The sequence below is a fragment of the Manis javanica genome, chromosome 2 (genome assembly GCF_040802235.1).
Source record: "Manis javanica isolate MJ-LG chromosome 2, MJ_LKY, whole genome shotgun sequence".
Classification (NCBI taxonomy): Eukaryota; Metazoa; Chordata; class Mammalia; order Pholidota; family Manidae; genus Manis; species Manis javanica.
In genome coordinates this window covers 114,994,714-115,009,077 of record NC_133157.1, presented here as the reverse complement: position 1 = coordinate 115,009,077, position 14,364 = coordinate 114,994,714, and the positions used below count along the sequence as shown (strand labels likewise).

Here is a 14,364-nt window from a genome sequence, read left to right as displayed (position 1 = left end):
GCAGGTAGCACATGTGTCAGCTGGGAGAACAAAGTCCTTTCCTGCTTGCTGGTCACCTTGCCCTTATCTGCTGCCTGTGTCAATTACCCACGTTCCTGAAGCAGACTCCAGTGGAAATGGGCAGAACATGTGCTTTGGCCTCATCACCCATAAACATCACAGCAAATTAGACTCGAAATGGCCATTTGAGCTTTCTTACTACATGCTGAGATAAAATATTGTGTAAAGCATACCTGAACAAATTTAGTCCTTGAAAAAGCATGATATTTTTTGGCACACTTCATTTAGTAGGTGTGACTGAAGTTCAGTTCATGAAAAACATCCTTACCTGATAGGTGGAGAGTATTTGTACTATTCAAGGAACTGAAAATATATTCCATAAAGAAGTCTGGGGAAGGCAAGTTTGTTTGCCCCAGACAGACACCTTGGAGGGACAAAGCAATGATTGTGGCTGCAAGCTGAGGAAGTGTGTTTTCATCAGCACCATCGCGGCTTAGTATTCCTGATCTTTTCTGCAGCACCTTGGTTTCCATACACTGAAGTGAGAGGCAAAGCAAAAAGAAATGTTAACCTCTGAAGTTGTTTTGATTAAAACATCTTTAAGAGTTCCCCAAAAGATAAGAAAGTTCTTCATCTAACAGAGGACTGAATTGTTTGTGGGACTATTGTTACCATCATTCTACAGTCTCAGATATAACTCTACTGGAAAAGCACTTACCTGCCATGACACTGAAAGGCTAGAATCTTACCTTACATCTCACTAGTATTTCCATTCATTTATTTATCATTTATTAAGTGCCTAATATGTGTCAGGTACTATACTAAATCCATTACATACATGTTTTCTTTTCATTCTCTCAAAGTTCTTTGCAGGGAGTACTCTCCACAGGTCCCCTGACTGATAAAGGGCAGAGCCCCTGTTTGCACTCAGATCTGACTACATAGCCTATGCTCTTAAATATTCTTACTTTTGTATACAGAAAAAATTGAAACACAGAATTGTGATGGGACTTTCATGTTATCAAAACAAGTTCCATAGTATAGTACACAGGACAGACAGATAAAGCCTTAATACTATCTCTGCTATTTCTAACTGGGTGACCTTGGGCAAAACTGTTAACCTTGCTAATCTTCCTATTCTTTACCTGTGTAAAGGGGTAATGCCACTCACCACAAAGGTTATTAAGATTAGATGAGATAACACATGTAAAGCAATATAGTAGCTGGCACATAGACATACTCAGCTCATCTTAGCTCTTACTATTATTGTTCCCAGTGTCTGGAAGTGCATCTGATAGTAGGCTGGAGAAGGTGGCAAGATCAAGGAGGGCTTTATATTCAGTGCTATGAGTGATACAGCAGACCACTAATACAATAAGACTTCTTTTCGAAATGTCACTTTGGTAGTGAAGTAGTAAATGGAAAGGAATAGACTTTAAGGGCAGGGAGTATAGTTAAGAAGTTATTGATTAATCCAAGATATTTCTTGACCTAAGATGGTAGCACCAGAGATGGAAAGAAGTGGAATAATTTGAAGAATATTAAGAAGGTAGACTAAAGGACTTGGTGTGACATGTGAAGGAATGCAGGAAGTCAAAAATGACTCAGGTTTCTGGATTTGCCAACTGTTTAGTAGTAATGCCATCCACTCCACTATCCTCCTAATTTTGCTTTATTTAGAGAAGTAGCCAGAGGTTCCATGGATGAAAATAGTAAGTTGAAATAACAGATAGTATGAGCTTCTTTCTCATGCAGGTTATGAAAAAGTAAACTGTCACAAAATGTCACTGAGGATAAAGGTGAATTCCAATCAGTTTTCATCCCTGATGTGTGGTCATGAATACCCATCCTCTATATAAGAGGCAGGGTTAGTGGAGACTCTATGTAGATATGTATTTATGTGCTATGGCAACAGCCAACAGTGGAAAGAATGGAGAGAGGTGGGAGCATTAAGTGATTGAGTCAGGAAGATACAGCAGAGTACTTTGGACAAGAGAGAATGAAGGAGTGGAGGGATATTTACATCTGGCCCATTAGGAAGGTTGGCTATGTTAGGCTACTACAGTGGAAAGTTCGCTTCTCTTGGTGAGCTGGTTAAGGCCCCCCTGGCATGGCTGTTAGTTACTTGACCTATGGCAGTAAAGTCCTGTGCAGATCCAGACCTAGAAATGCTAATAGTGGTGGGCCTGGTCTGCCAGCACTTTTGGGGACTTCATACCTACAGTTGGAGAGACTAGCAGTTTGTAATGAGGTACTAACAGGCCTCCTGTAGAAATCTGGATAGGCTGCCTTCCTAAAGGAATTCTTTAGGCCAAGTGAATGACCCTTCCCAGGAACTGGAAAGAGTGGTGTCCCCAGGGGATAACTGGTCTAAGGCCTAGCAAGGACTGAGCAGGAGCAGTGACTCACTCAAGTGATTCACTCAGATGACTCAATAAGAGCTCAATTCTTTTTGACTGAATAGATGGATAAAGTAGGGCTTCACATAACACTGAATTATTTTCTCCTGTTCTAGAATTTCAACCTCACACATACCAGGTATTTGCCATCTGTGTTGGATAACCAGAGATCTGCATTGAATATATACACATCATCTTCTTTTAAGTATTGGGTTTCCATTCCTATTTAATCTGCATCAAAGGTCAGTTAACAGATAGGATGACTAATATCCCAGTGGCTAGTTGGAACCAATCTTGTATCATGTAGATATTGCACTGAAGAAATTACATGTAACCATACCTCCTTATTTAAGCAGAAAACTGAATTCTATAAAGGAAGCCCATTTTTCTCAATTGGAAATAGAAACAAAAATGTGGCCAAATTTTGAGGTTCACAAGATTAGAGTTACCTAGTGATATTACACAGTCCTTAGTAAACAGTCTTTACATTTATTCTGCCATTAGCAAGAGAAATCAAACATATTTACAAACTGGAAGATATATTTGCTGGTCATTAAGATACAGCATGATTGCACAGATATCTCTGGGCTCCTGGAAGCAGTAGACTGACTCATAGACACTGAGAAGTGACTGGTGGTTACCGTGGAGGAGGGTTTGGGGTGGGTGGGAGGGTGAGGAGGATAAAAGTACACAAAAATTCTTAATCATAATATAAGTTGGTCATGGGGAAGTTTGTACAGAACAGAGAATATAGCCAAAGATTTCATAACATCTTTTTATATTGACAGATAGTAACTGTACTAGTGGGGGTGAGCTTTTAATACCATGACTAACTGTTGAACCACTGTATTGTATACTTGAAACCAATATAAGGTTGTATATCAACTATACTTCAATGAAAAAATAAACAGAAACAATATGGTGAAATATATCAGAAATATGTAAAATCTTAAGCAGATTGCTAACCATATTAACAAATCTAAACGAGGTGTCCACTTAGAATTAGAGCAGAAATAAGTTAGTGTTGTAGAAGTAGTAACATAGGTAGAGGCTATCTAGTGTTTCTCAAGAGGAAGGACAAACATCTGGTCTTCCTGGCATGTATATTCCTGCTACTGAGACTCAAGAATAAAGCTATTAAAATCTGATGCAATTTAAAAAAAGAAGAAGAAAATGTGGCTTAAAAAAACTTCATGTTCACATAACATTATCTGTTTCAACTTCTCACCTCAAAGCAGAAAGCAAAGCAAAAGGGTAACTGAAAGGCCACCTTTTGCTGGAATAGTAATGAAGACAAAGGGAACAGGTGCCCATTTCCTAACAGTGGGAGCTTTGAGAGAATAAAAGCACTTCAAGGGACCCCTGAACATATGTAACACAAATCAAAAGCCATGAAAAAATATATCATCTGTACTGACATGAGTAATTTTTTTTGCAAGGTGATTCTTCAGTGAAGTAACTAAGGATAAATTCATCTCTATCAAACTGGTTCTGCCTCTCCTTCCCTGGCTAGAAAGCAAGGCAAATAAATGCAGTACCCTCCCTGCTATGGGTCCATCCTTAGAGACTGATCAAAAGCCATGAGTCACACTTATTCTCATACTCTGCACAAGACAGCTGCCATGTCACCTGCCTTGCCCACCCACCCACCCACCCAACTTTTGGCTAATACTCATTTTTAAATAATTAGTTATTACATTAACCCTCTAAGACTTAGAATTTTAAATTGCATCACTTAACATCCCATAACTAAAAGCCACAAGTGCCTGCTTCTTTTAGAAGGCCTTGACTGATTTAGAAATAAATAAATGATGCAAAACAAGTCTCTGAGACTGAATCTTAGTAGCAGAGCTAGTTAGCAATGTTGCCCTTCTTCTTACCTGGCTTCTTGAAGTGTCAAAGTACTTCCTGGTGAATGCCAAGATATCTTCTGTCTCATTCTGGGAAAGGAAATAGGCGTCTTCATCCTGCCTGAGATTGAGGAGGCTGTGCAAGTAAAATTTATACTCTTTATTACTCATGTTGAGCTTTGAAGAACAGATCTCTTCCTGATGAATGATGTAGTAGAGGAGGAGAAGAGAAACTCTCTGGATCACATCTTCTCTGAGCTGGTCTTCAAAATCTCCTTCAGCTATTAGTAACAGTGTATCTGGTTCAATGCACTGTTCCAAAAGCAAAAAAATAGCAAAACAAAAAACAGAAACAAAGCTTAGCAAATAGTCCTAGAACACTAACAAGTACAGAATCTCCACTGCTTATTATTTTATGAATAGGAGGGGAAAGTGAGCAGGCCTGACAGCCATACTCAAGACCATCATGGACTTTCATATAACGATGAGGCCCTCCTAGGGAGCCCTTGCTTCCTAGGCATAATGCTTCTATCTCCAACTACAGTGTCATAAATGGTCTCTTCACTGCCTTGAGTAAAACCAGCTGACTCTTTGGTGTGGGAATTTATATGGAATTTATATATAAAGTATGAAAATCATATATATAAGCACTTTTGCCTTGATGGTTTGTTTATGGTTCATGATTTGTAGTTAAGCCAGAAACAGTAGCCAAGACAGAGTTTCTGTGTTCATTCACCATGAGGATTTGTTCGTTATCCGTCAGAAGGTGAAACTGCTGAGTGTTGGACTTAATTAATGATTGTGCATGGAAACCCCAATATTGTTGTTAACAACCATTTCATCAATAAATATGAGAGATGCCTTCTCGGCACCACTCTTGTGCTGTCACGCCTTGAGTCCCCTGGCTGGTCCTTAGGTCTTCCAAGAACAATCGTGTCTCTTCCCTCATCTGCGGGTCAGAGACAGGGAAGGGACCTGACACTTTGGCTTTTGAAGTGATTCCCCATTGCATTTAGAATGAAATCCAACCTCCTTACACTTTTCTCCTTGCTCTGGATCCTGCCTACCCTGCCCCCCCTATCTTACTTAGCCTCTCTTTATCACTTTCACTAAATTTCTGCCCCTATGACTTTTGTCAGTTTCTCCAAGTTCCTTTCCCCTATCCTTCATCGTCAAAGTACTGCCTGGTGAATGCCAAGATAATCTTCCTCTCATTCCTCAGATCTCCACTGAAGTGCCACCCACTTCGGGATGTCCTCTTGGACACCCTGTAGAAAGCCAGCACCCCCGCGCCATAATCTCCAGCACGGCACTGTTCCATATAAATAGAATATAAACCACAAATACCAGCCATACATGTCGTTTAAAATTTTTGAGTAGCCACATTTTAAAAAAGTAAGAAGAAACAGGTGATATTAATTTTAATAATGTATTTAATAATTTTTATTGAAACATATATCCAAGAAATGATTTCAACATATGATTAGAATTTTAAAAAATTATTAATGAATTATTTGACATTCTTTTTTGTCATGCTAAGTCTTTGCCATCTGGTGTATATATTACACTTACCAGCATATCTCAGTTCAGACAAGCCACATTTCAACTGTCCAACAGTCACATGTGATTTGTGGCTGCTCTAGCTGCCATTTATTTTTTATTTTTTATTATCATCATAGCACTAGTATTCTAAAATTACTTTGCTTGTTTATTTCCTCCCTCCGATTGAGGACAGGTGGTCTATTAAGACTGGGTTTCATCTGTACACTGTTGTATCCTTAGCATCTAGCACAATACCTGGCATCCAGGAGGTGTGAAATGGAATAATGAATACCTCCCGCCTCTCTTTTATCATACCTAAGAGAACTGCTAAAAATGTTTCCACGACTTGTTTCACAGCCCAAGGCCAAACACCTGGCTCATCTACTCTGGGAAGAAGAAGTGTTTGGGATAATGTGGTGGGACAATGAGAAAAAGAGACATACAGGGCTTGGGGAAGTAAAGCTCTCCCACCAAGACAGAAGCTGCCTTTCTTCAAAGACAATAGGAAGCACGTTGAGATTCTCCTAGGATCCCAAAAGTCAGCCCATTTCAAGGCATCAGCCTCCAGGAAAGGCAGTGAGGGATGCCTGTCCTGAGCCCCAGAAGGACTTGTCCGGCTGATGGACAATTTACTATACTTTAATCTCTTCTCAGAGGTGGAAGTTTCAGGGATTCTAACTCCATGTCTGCTGTGCATCCCACTGGGCAACATCTGGTACCTACCATGTGAGGCAGGAAGAAACATGTCATCCAGTTTATTACCCTTTCTTCAGAAGCTTCACAGGCTCGTCTATCCCCACCTCTAACTGCAAGGGGGTAAGAACTCAACAAACAGAGGGGCATGGTATTCTCAACAAGACCAACTCTTAATGGGATTATTAAGCTCCACCACGGAAACCTCAGCAGCCCCTTTCTGACCCCTAATTGGCCCACAAGAAAAGTCCACAGGTTGGTAGATGTTGGCAGGGCTCACACCAAAACTCAAGGAAGTGGATCGGTTGAAAGAGAAGTACAATAAAGCCATTCTCTGCATCAAATAGCCTCCTAAAACCAAACTGTTGGTAGTATTAGCTACCATTTATTGGGAGCAATTTGTTCGGGGCAGTGTTAAACACCTTATGTATTCAAACATTTCCCAGTGTACAAATCTAACTGGTTCTGGTAAAGATGTCAGATAATGAATTTTTGATGGTGGGAACCTTATTCCATTATTTTAAATGGGAAAACAAAATGTCCCAGTCTATATATTAACTGATCAAATATTTCTGCTATAATATATATAAAGTATTTGAAATACCAATAACCCAATTATTTAATGCATAATGAGTTAAATAATTGGTACATTTGTGTGCAATAGCAAGGATGTACACAGAATCAACATGAATTATATTTTCATTTTTTAAGGAAAGTGTACCCACAGTATATGTAAAAAACCAAGTCTCAGAAAAGGTAAGTAATGTACCTAAAGCCACACAGCTAATCATGATTGCCCAGTCTTAATTCCTGCCCTGTCACTGATGGCTTTATTATCTTACTCATTTGTTTTGTGCCATGAAGAACATAAGCTGTTGACCATCTGTGTACTTGATGTGAAGTCCCTTCAACCAGTAATTTTCTCTCCCTCCTATTTAGTAGGAAGAAGTGAATTAAGAGGCAAGGAACTGTAAGGCTCTAAGAGCAATCACTGAGAGCATGGTATAACCAGAGGGTTCAGTTCTTGTTGAGCGACTTTCCAGTGCTGCTTAGGTCATTTGATGGGACTGGGTAGGTGAGAAGAGTGTCAATGACGTGAGGAGTAGGCTCTCCATGAGGCCACCAGACCAGGCAGAGAGGCCACGGCTTGGTTGACAGCACAAAGCAGTGCATGTGGCCACACCTGATCCCATCCAAGGTACCTGAGACCTCTGTCACTTCACAGCTCCTTCTCAATGTACCTTTTGAGGATTGGCATTAGGGATGTGGCATGGGGCCACAGAAAATAGGGTAATATCTGCAATCATGCAGATGTTCATTCCAGAAATGGTTTGTAAAAAGCATACAACATGGATGGTTAATTTGTTTCTGACTTTTAAAAGTTTTAAATCATTGTGTCAGCATCTCATTTTGTCTGACTAGAGATTTTGGTCATCTGGAATGAACAGATGTTAAACCTTGCTTAAATTTCCTGCTTGAATAAGGCTTAACTGTGAATCAAACAACCATGGACTGAAAACTTTGTGCCCTTTTATGATATTTCAATCTTAAAGAAGTTACCTTTACACAGAAGGCAGTGGCTTGAAGAAAGCCTGCTCTAGGAGATGTGACTAAAAGCATTGTGAGGTTGGTGCAGGGACTAGCATTTTCAGTTCATCACTGCCATATTTATTTTAGTTAAAGTTTTTAAAGTTGCTAAGGTGGCTCAGTTGTGTTTGGGAGATGTTTATTTAGCAAACTTTTGCAAATATGTCCACCCCATAGGGATCAAGAGCCATTCAAGGTGCTGACTTATTCTTTGTTAAAAAAGAATCAACTCATTCAGGAGTTTTCTTTTTCAGCTTGTGAGGTAGGGGCATATGGTTTAAGAGGGAAAAACACTGATTCTGGGAGTTAGTTTTAAAGACTTCATGAGGAAATAAACTTTGGGAAAAGACTGGTTAAAATGCAAGAAGCTCTACTTACTAATCTAAATGGACTATCCAGTTATTTGGTAGAATTTTCTATGGCACCCTATCGCCAATCAGATTGCCCTAGCTGCTTAAGTCAGCCCTGTTTATTGCTTAGGCTAGGTGAGAGCCTCAGTAACAAAAAGCAGTAGAAAATATTTCTCCTTCTATATTAATGGGGTAATTGTCAGACCTACAGAGTAAATTAAAACTTTTTTGAACAAAAGATGTTTAGGTAAGGTGGAGCCAAGATGGTGACATGAGTAGAGGGCGGAAATCTCCTCCCAAAACCACATATATTTATGAAAATATAACAAAGACAACTCTTCCTAGAAGAGAGATCAGAGGACACAGGACAACATCCAGACCACATCCACACCTGCGAGAACCCAGTGACTCACAAGGGGGTAAGATACAAGCCCCAGCCTGGCGGGATGTGAGCGCCCCTCACCCCAGCTCCTGGAGGAGAGGAGTCAGAGTGGGGAGGGAGAGGGAGCTCAGGACTGCTAAACACCCAGCCCCAGCCATCCGGACCAGAGTGCACACACAGTGCATGCATGGGGTCCTGGATACTAGGGAAACAGGACAGTAAGACCTGTGAGCGGGTCCCTGAGGCCGGCACCCTGGGGACAAAGAAAAGCGAGTGGCTTTTTTTTTTTTTTTTGTGAATGCTTTTTGGAAGTCTTAAAGGGACAGGGACCCCAAAGCTGGATGGAAGCATCCCGGGACACTTAGTCCAGCATCAGGGAATCAGGGGAACTCTGGGCACTCTAAACCCCTGGGCAGCAGGGAGCACGGAGGCCCCTCACAGAGATAAATAGCCTCTCGGCTGCTCCCCCTCCAATGCAGCTCCACCATATCAGAGTAGCAGCCCAAGGCAGGCCATGCCCACAGCAACAGCGGAGATAAACTCCATAGCAGCCAGGCAGGAATCAGAAGCTCTGTCTGCACACAACTGCCCAGCACAAGCCACTAGAGGTCGCTGTTCTCCCAGGAGAGGAAGGCCACAAACCAACAAGAAGGAAACTTCTTCCAGCTGTCACTCGTGCCAGCTCTGCAAACCATCTCTATCTCCATGAAAAGGCAAAATTTCAGGCAGACAAAGATTACAGAGACAACACCTGAGAAGGAGACAGACCTAACCAGTCTTCCTGAAAAAGAATTCAAAATAAAAATCACAAACATGCTGATGGAGATGCAGAGAAATATACAAGAGCTAAGGGATGATGTCCAGAAGGAGATTACAGAAGTGAAACAAATGCTGGAAGGATTTATGAGCAGAATGGATAAGATGCAACAGGCCATTGATGGAATAGAAACCAGAGAACAGGAACGCATAGAAGCTGACACAGAGAGAGATAAAAGGATCTCCAGGAATGAAACAATATTAAGAGAACTGTGTGACCAATCCAAAAGGAACAATATCCATATTATAGGGGTACCAGAAGAAGAAGAGAGAGAAAAAGGGATAGAAAGTGTCTTTGAAGAAACAATTGATGGAAACTTCCCCAAACTGGGGGAGGAAATAATCAAACAGACCATGGGAATACACAGAAATCCCAACAGAAAGGACCCAAGGAGGACAACACCAAGACACATAATAATGAAATTGGCAAAGATCAAGGACAAGGAAAGAGTTTCAAAGGCAGCTAGAGAGAAAAAGGTCACCTATAAAGGAAAACCCATCAGGCTATCATCAGACTTCTCGATAGAAACCTTACAGGCCAGAAGAGAATGGCATGATATATTTAATGCAATGAAACAGAAGGGCCTTGAACCAAGGTTACTGTATCCAACACGATTATCACTTAAATATGATGGAGGGATTAAACAATTCCCAGACAAGCAAAAGTTGAGGTAATTTGCCTCCCACAAACCACCTCTACAGGGTATTTTAGAGGGACTGTTCTAGATAGGAGCACTCCTAAGACTAAACAGATGTCACCAGAGAAAATAAAATCACAGCAAAGAAAGCAGACCAACCAAATACTAACTAAACGCAAAAAAAAAAAAATCAACTACCCACTAAAAGCAGTTAAAGGAAACATAAAAGAGCACAGAATAAAACAACCAACATATAAAGAATGGAGGAGGAGGAATAAGAAGGGAGAGAAGAAAAGAATCTCCAGACAGTATATATAACAGTTCAATAAGTGAGCTAAGTGAGGCAGTAAGATACTAAAGAGACTAAACTTGAACCTTTGGTAAACACGAATCTAAAGCCTGCAATTGCAATAAGTACATATCTTTCAATAGTCACCCTAAATGTAAATGGACTGAATACACCAATCAAAAGACACAAAGTAATAGAATGGATAAAAAAGCAAGACCCGGGGGGCGGAGCCAGGATGGCGGCGTGAGTAGAGCAGTGGAAATCTCCTCCCAAAAACACATAGAGCTATGAAAATATAACAAAGAAAAATCTTCCTAAAATAGAGACCACAGGACACAGGACAACATCCAGACCACATCCACACCTGCAAGGAACCAGCGCCTTGCGAAGGGGAGTGCTTTTTGGAAGTCTTAAAGGGGCAGGACAGGTCACTTAGACCAGAGGCAGGGAATCTGGGGATCTCTGGGCACTCTAACTCTGTGCAGCAGGGAGCACAGAGGCCCCTTACAGAGATAAATAGCCTCCTGGCCGCTCCCCCTCCAACGGGGCTCCACCATTTTGGAGGAACAGCCCCAGCCAGGCCAAGCCCACAGCAACAGTGGAGATAAACCCCAAAGCAACTGGGCAGGAAGCAGAAGCCCTGTCTGCGCACAGCTGCCCAGCACAAGCAACTAGAGGTCGCTATTCTCCCAGGAAAAGGCTACAAACCAACAAGAAGGGAAGCTCTTCCAGCGGTCACTTGTACCAGCTCTGCAAACTATCTCTATCACCATGCAAAGGCAAAACTACAGGCAGACAAAGATGACAGAGACAACACCTGAGAAGGAGACAGACCTAACTAGTCCTCCTGAAAAAGAATTCAAAATAAAAATCATGAACATGCTGACAGAGATGCAGAAAAAAATGCAAGAGCAATGGGATGAGATGCAGAGAAAAATGCAAGAGCAGTGGGATGAGATGCAGAGAAAAATGCAAGAGCAGTGGGATGAAGTCCGGAAGGAGATCACAGATGTCAGGAAAGAGATCACAGAAGTGAAACAATCCCTGGAAGGATTTATAAGCAGAATGGATAAGATGCAAGAGGCCATTGAAGGAATAGAAGCCAGAGAACAGGAACGTATAGAAGCTGACATAGAGAGAGATAAAAGGATCTCCAGGAATGAAACAACACTAAGAGAAATATGTGACCAATACAAAAGGAAAAACATTCGTATTATAGGGATACCAGAAGAGGAAGAAAGAGGAAAAGGGATAGAAAGTGTCTTTGAAGAAATAATTGCTGAAAACTTCCCCAAACTGGGGGAGGAAATAATCGAACAGACCATGGAATTATACAGAACCCCCAACAGAAAGGATCCAAGGAGGACAACACCAAGACACATAATAATTAAAATGGCAAGGATCAAGGACAAGGAAAGAGTTTTAAAGGCAGCTAGAGAGAAAAAGGTCACCTATAAAGGAAAACCAATCAGGCTAACATCAGACTTCTCAACAGAAACCCTACAGGCCAGAAGAGAATGGCATGATATACTTAATGCAATGAAACAGAAGGGCCTTGAACCAAGGATACTGTATCCAGCATGACTATCATTTAAATATGATGGTGGGATCAAACAATTCCCAGACAAGCAAAAGCTGAGGGAATTTGCTTCCCACAAACCACCTCTACAGGGCATCCTACAGGGACTGCTCTAGATGGGAGCACCCCTAAAAAGAGCACAGAACAAAACACACAACATATGAAGAATGGAGGAGGAGGAATAAGAAGGGAGAGAAGAAAAGAATCTCCAGACAGTGTATATAACAGCTCAATAAGTGAGCTAAGTTAGGCAGTAAGATACTAAAGAAGCTAACCTTGAACTTTGGTAACCACGAATCTAAAGCCTGAAATGGCAATAAGTACGTATCTCTCAATAGTCACCCTAAATGTAAATGAACTTAATGCACCAATCAAAAGACACAGAGTAATAGAATGGATAAAAAAGCAAGACCCATCTATATGCTGCTTACAAGAAACTCACCTTAAACCCAAAGATAAGCATAGACTAAAAGTCAAGGGATGGAAAAACATATTTCAGGCAAACAACAGTGAGAAGAAAGCAGGGATTGCAGTACTAATATCAGACAAAATAGACTTCAAAACAAAGAAAGTAACAAGAGATAAAGAAGGCCACTACATAATGATAAAGGGATCAGTCCAACAAGAGGATATAACTATACTAAATATATATGCACCCAATGCAGGAGCACCAGCATATGTGAAGCAAATACTAACAGAACTAAAGAGGGAAATAGACTGCAATGCATTCATTGTAGGAGACTTCAACACACCACTCACCCCAAAGGATAGATCCACCGGGCAGAAAATAAGTAAAGACACACAGGCACTGAACAACACACTAGAACAGATGGACCTAATAGACATCTATAGAACTCTACATCCAAAAGCAACAGGATATACATTCTTCTCAAGTGCACATGGAACATTCTCCAGAATAGACCACATACTAGCTCACAAAAAGAGCCTCAGTAAATTCCAAAATATTGAAATTCTACCAACCAATTTTTCAGACCACAAAGGTATGAAAGTAGAAATGAATTCTACAAAGAAAAAAAAAGGCTCACAAACACATGGAGGCTTAACAACATGCTACTAAATAATCAATGGATCAATGAACAAATCAAAATAGAGATCAAGGAATATATAGAAACAAATGACAACAACAACACTAAGCCCCAACTTCTGTGGGATGCAGCGAAAGCAGTCTTAAGAGGAAAGTATATAGCAATCCAGGCCACTTGAAGAAGGAAGAACAATCCCAAATGAATAGTCTAACATCACAATTATTAAAACTGGAAAAAGAAGAACAAATGAGGCCTAAAGTCAGCAGAAGGAGGGACATAATAAAGATCAGAGAAGAAATAAACAAAATTGAGAAGAATAAAACAATAACAAAAATCAACGAAACCAAGAGCTGGTTCTTTGAGAAAATAAACAAAATAGATAAGCCTTTAGCCCAACTTATTAAGAGAAAAAGAGAGTCAACACAAATCAACATAATCAGAAATGAGAATGGAAAAATCACGACAGACTCCACAGAAATACAAAGAATTATTAAAGACTACTATGAAAGCCTATATGCCAACAAGCTGGAAAACCTAGAAGAAATGGACAACTTCCTAGAAAAATATAACCTCCCAAGACTGACCAAGGAAGAAACACAAAAGTTAAACAAACCAATTACAAGCAAAGAAATTGAAACAGTAATCAAAAAACTACCCAAGAACAAAACCCCGGGGCCGGACGGATTTACCTCGGAATTTTATCAGACACACAGAGAAGACATAATACCCATTCTCCTTAAAGTGTTCCACAAAATAGAAGAAGAGGGAATACTCCCAAACTCATTCTATGAAGCCAACATCACCCTAATACCAAAACCAGGCAAAGACCCCACCAAAAAAGAAAATTACAGACCAATATCCCTGATGAATGTAGATGCAAAAATACTCAATAAAATATTAGCAAACAGAATTCAACAGTATATCAAAAGGATCATACACCATGACCAAGTGGGGTTCATCCCAGGGATGCAAGGATGGTACAACATTCGAAAATCCATCAACATCATCCACCACATCAACAAAAAGAAAGACAAAAACCACATGATCATCTCCATAGATGCTGAAAAAGCATTTGACAAAATTCAACATCCATTCATGATAAAAACTCTCAGCAAAATGGGAATAGAGGGCAAGTACCTCAACATAATAAAGGCCATATATGATAAACCCACAGCCAGCATTATACTGAACAG

General features: G+C 40.5%; 1 protein-coding gene across 2 annotated transcripts in view; it reads right to left on the bottom strand.

Annotated features, from left to right (window-relative positions):
* SLC39A12 (solute carrier family 39 member 12) overlaps positions 1–14,364 on the bottom strand; it is a 68,315-nt gene that overhangs the window by 41,560 nt on the left and 12,391 nt on the right. For both annotated transcript variants that reach the window (XM_037000779.2, XM_037000784.2), the window contains exons 3-4: positions 4,280–4,561; positions 329–536 (exon numbers count right to left, since the gene is read on the bottom strand). In XM_037000779.2, coding sequence (XP_036856674.1) covers positions 329–536; positions 4,280–4,561 — 490 coding nt within the window. The remainder of the gene's footprint in view (positions 1–328; positions 537–4,279; positions 4,562–14,364) is intronic.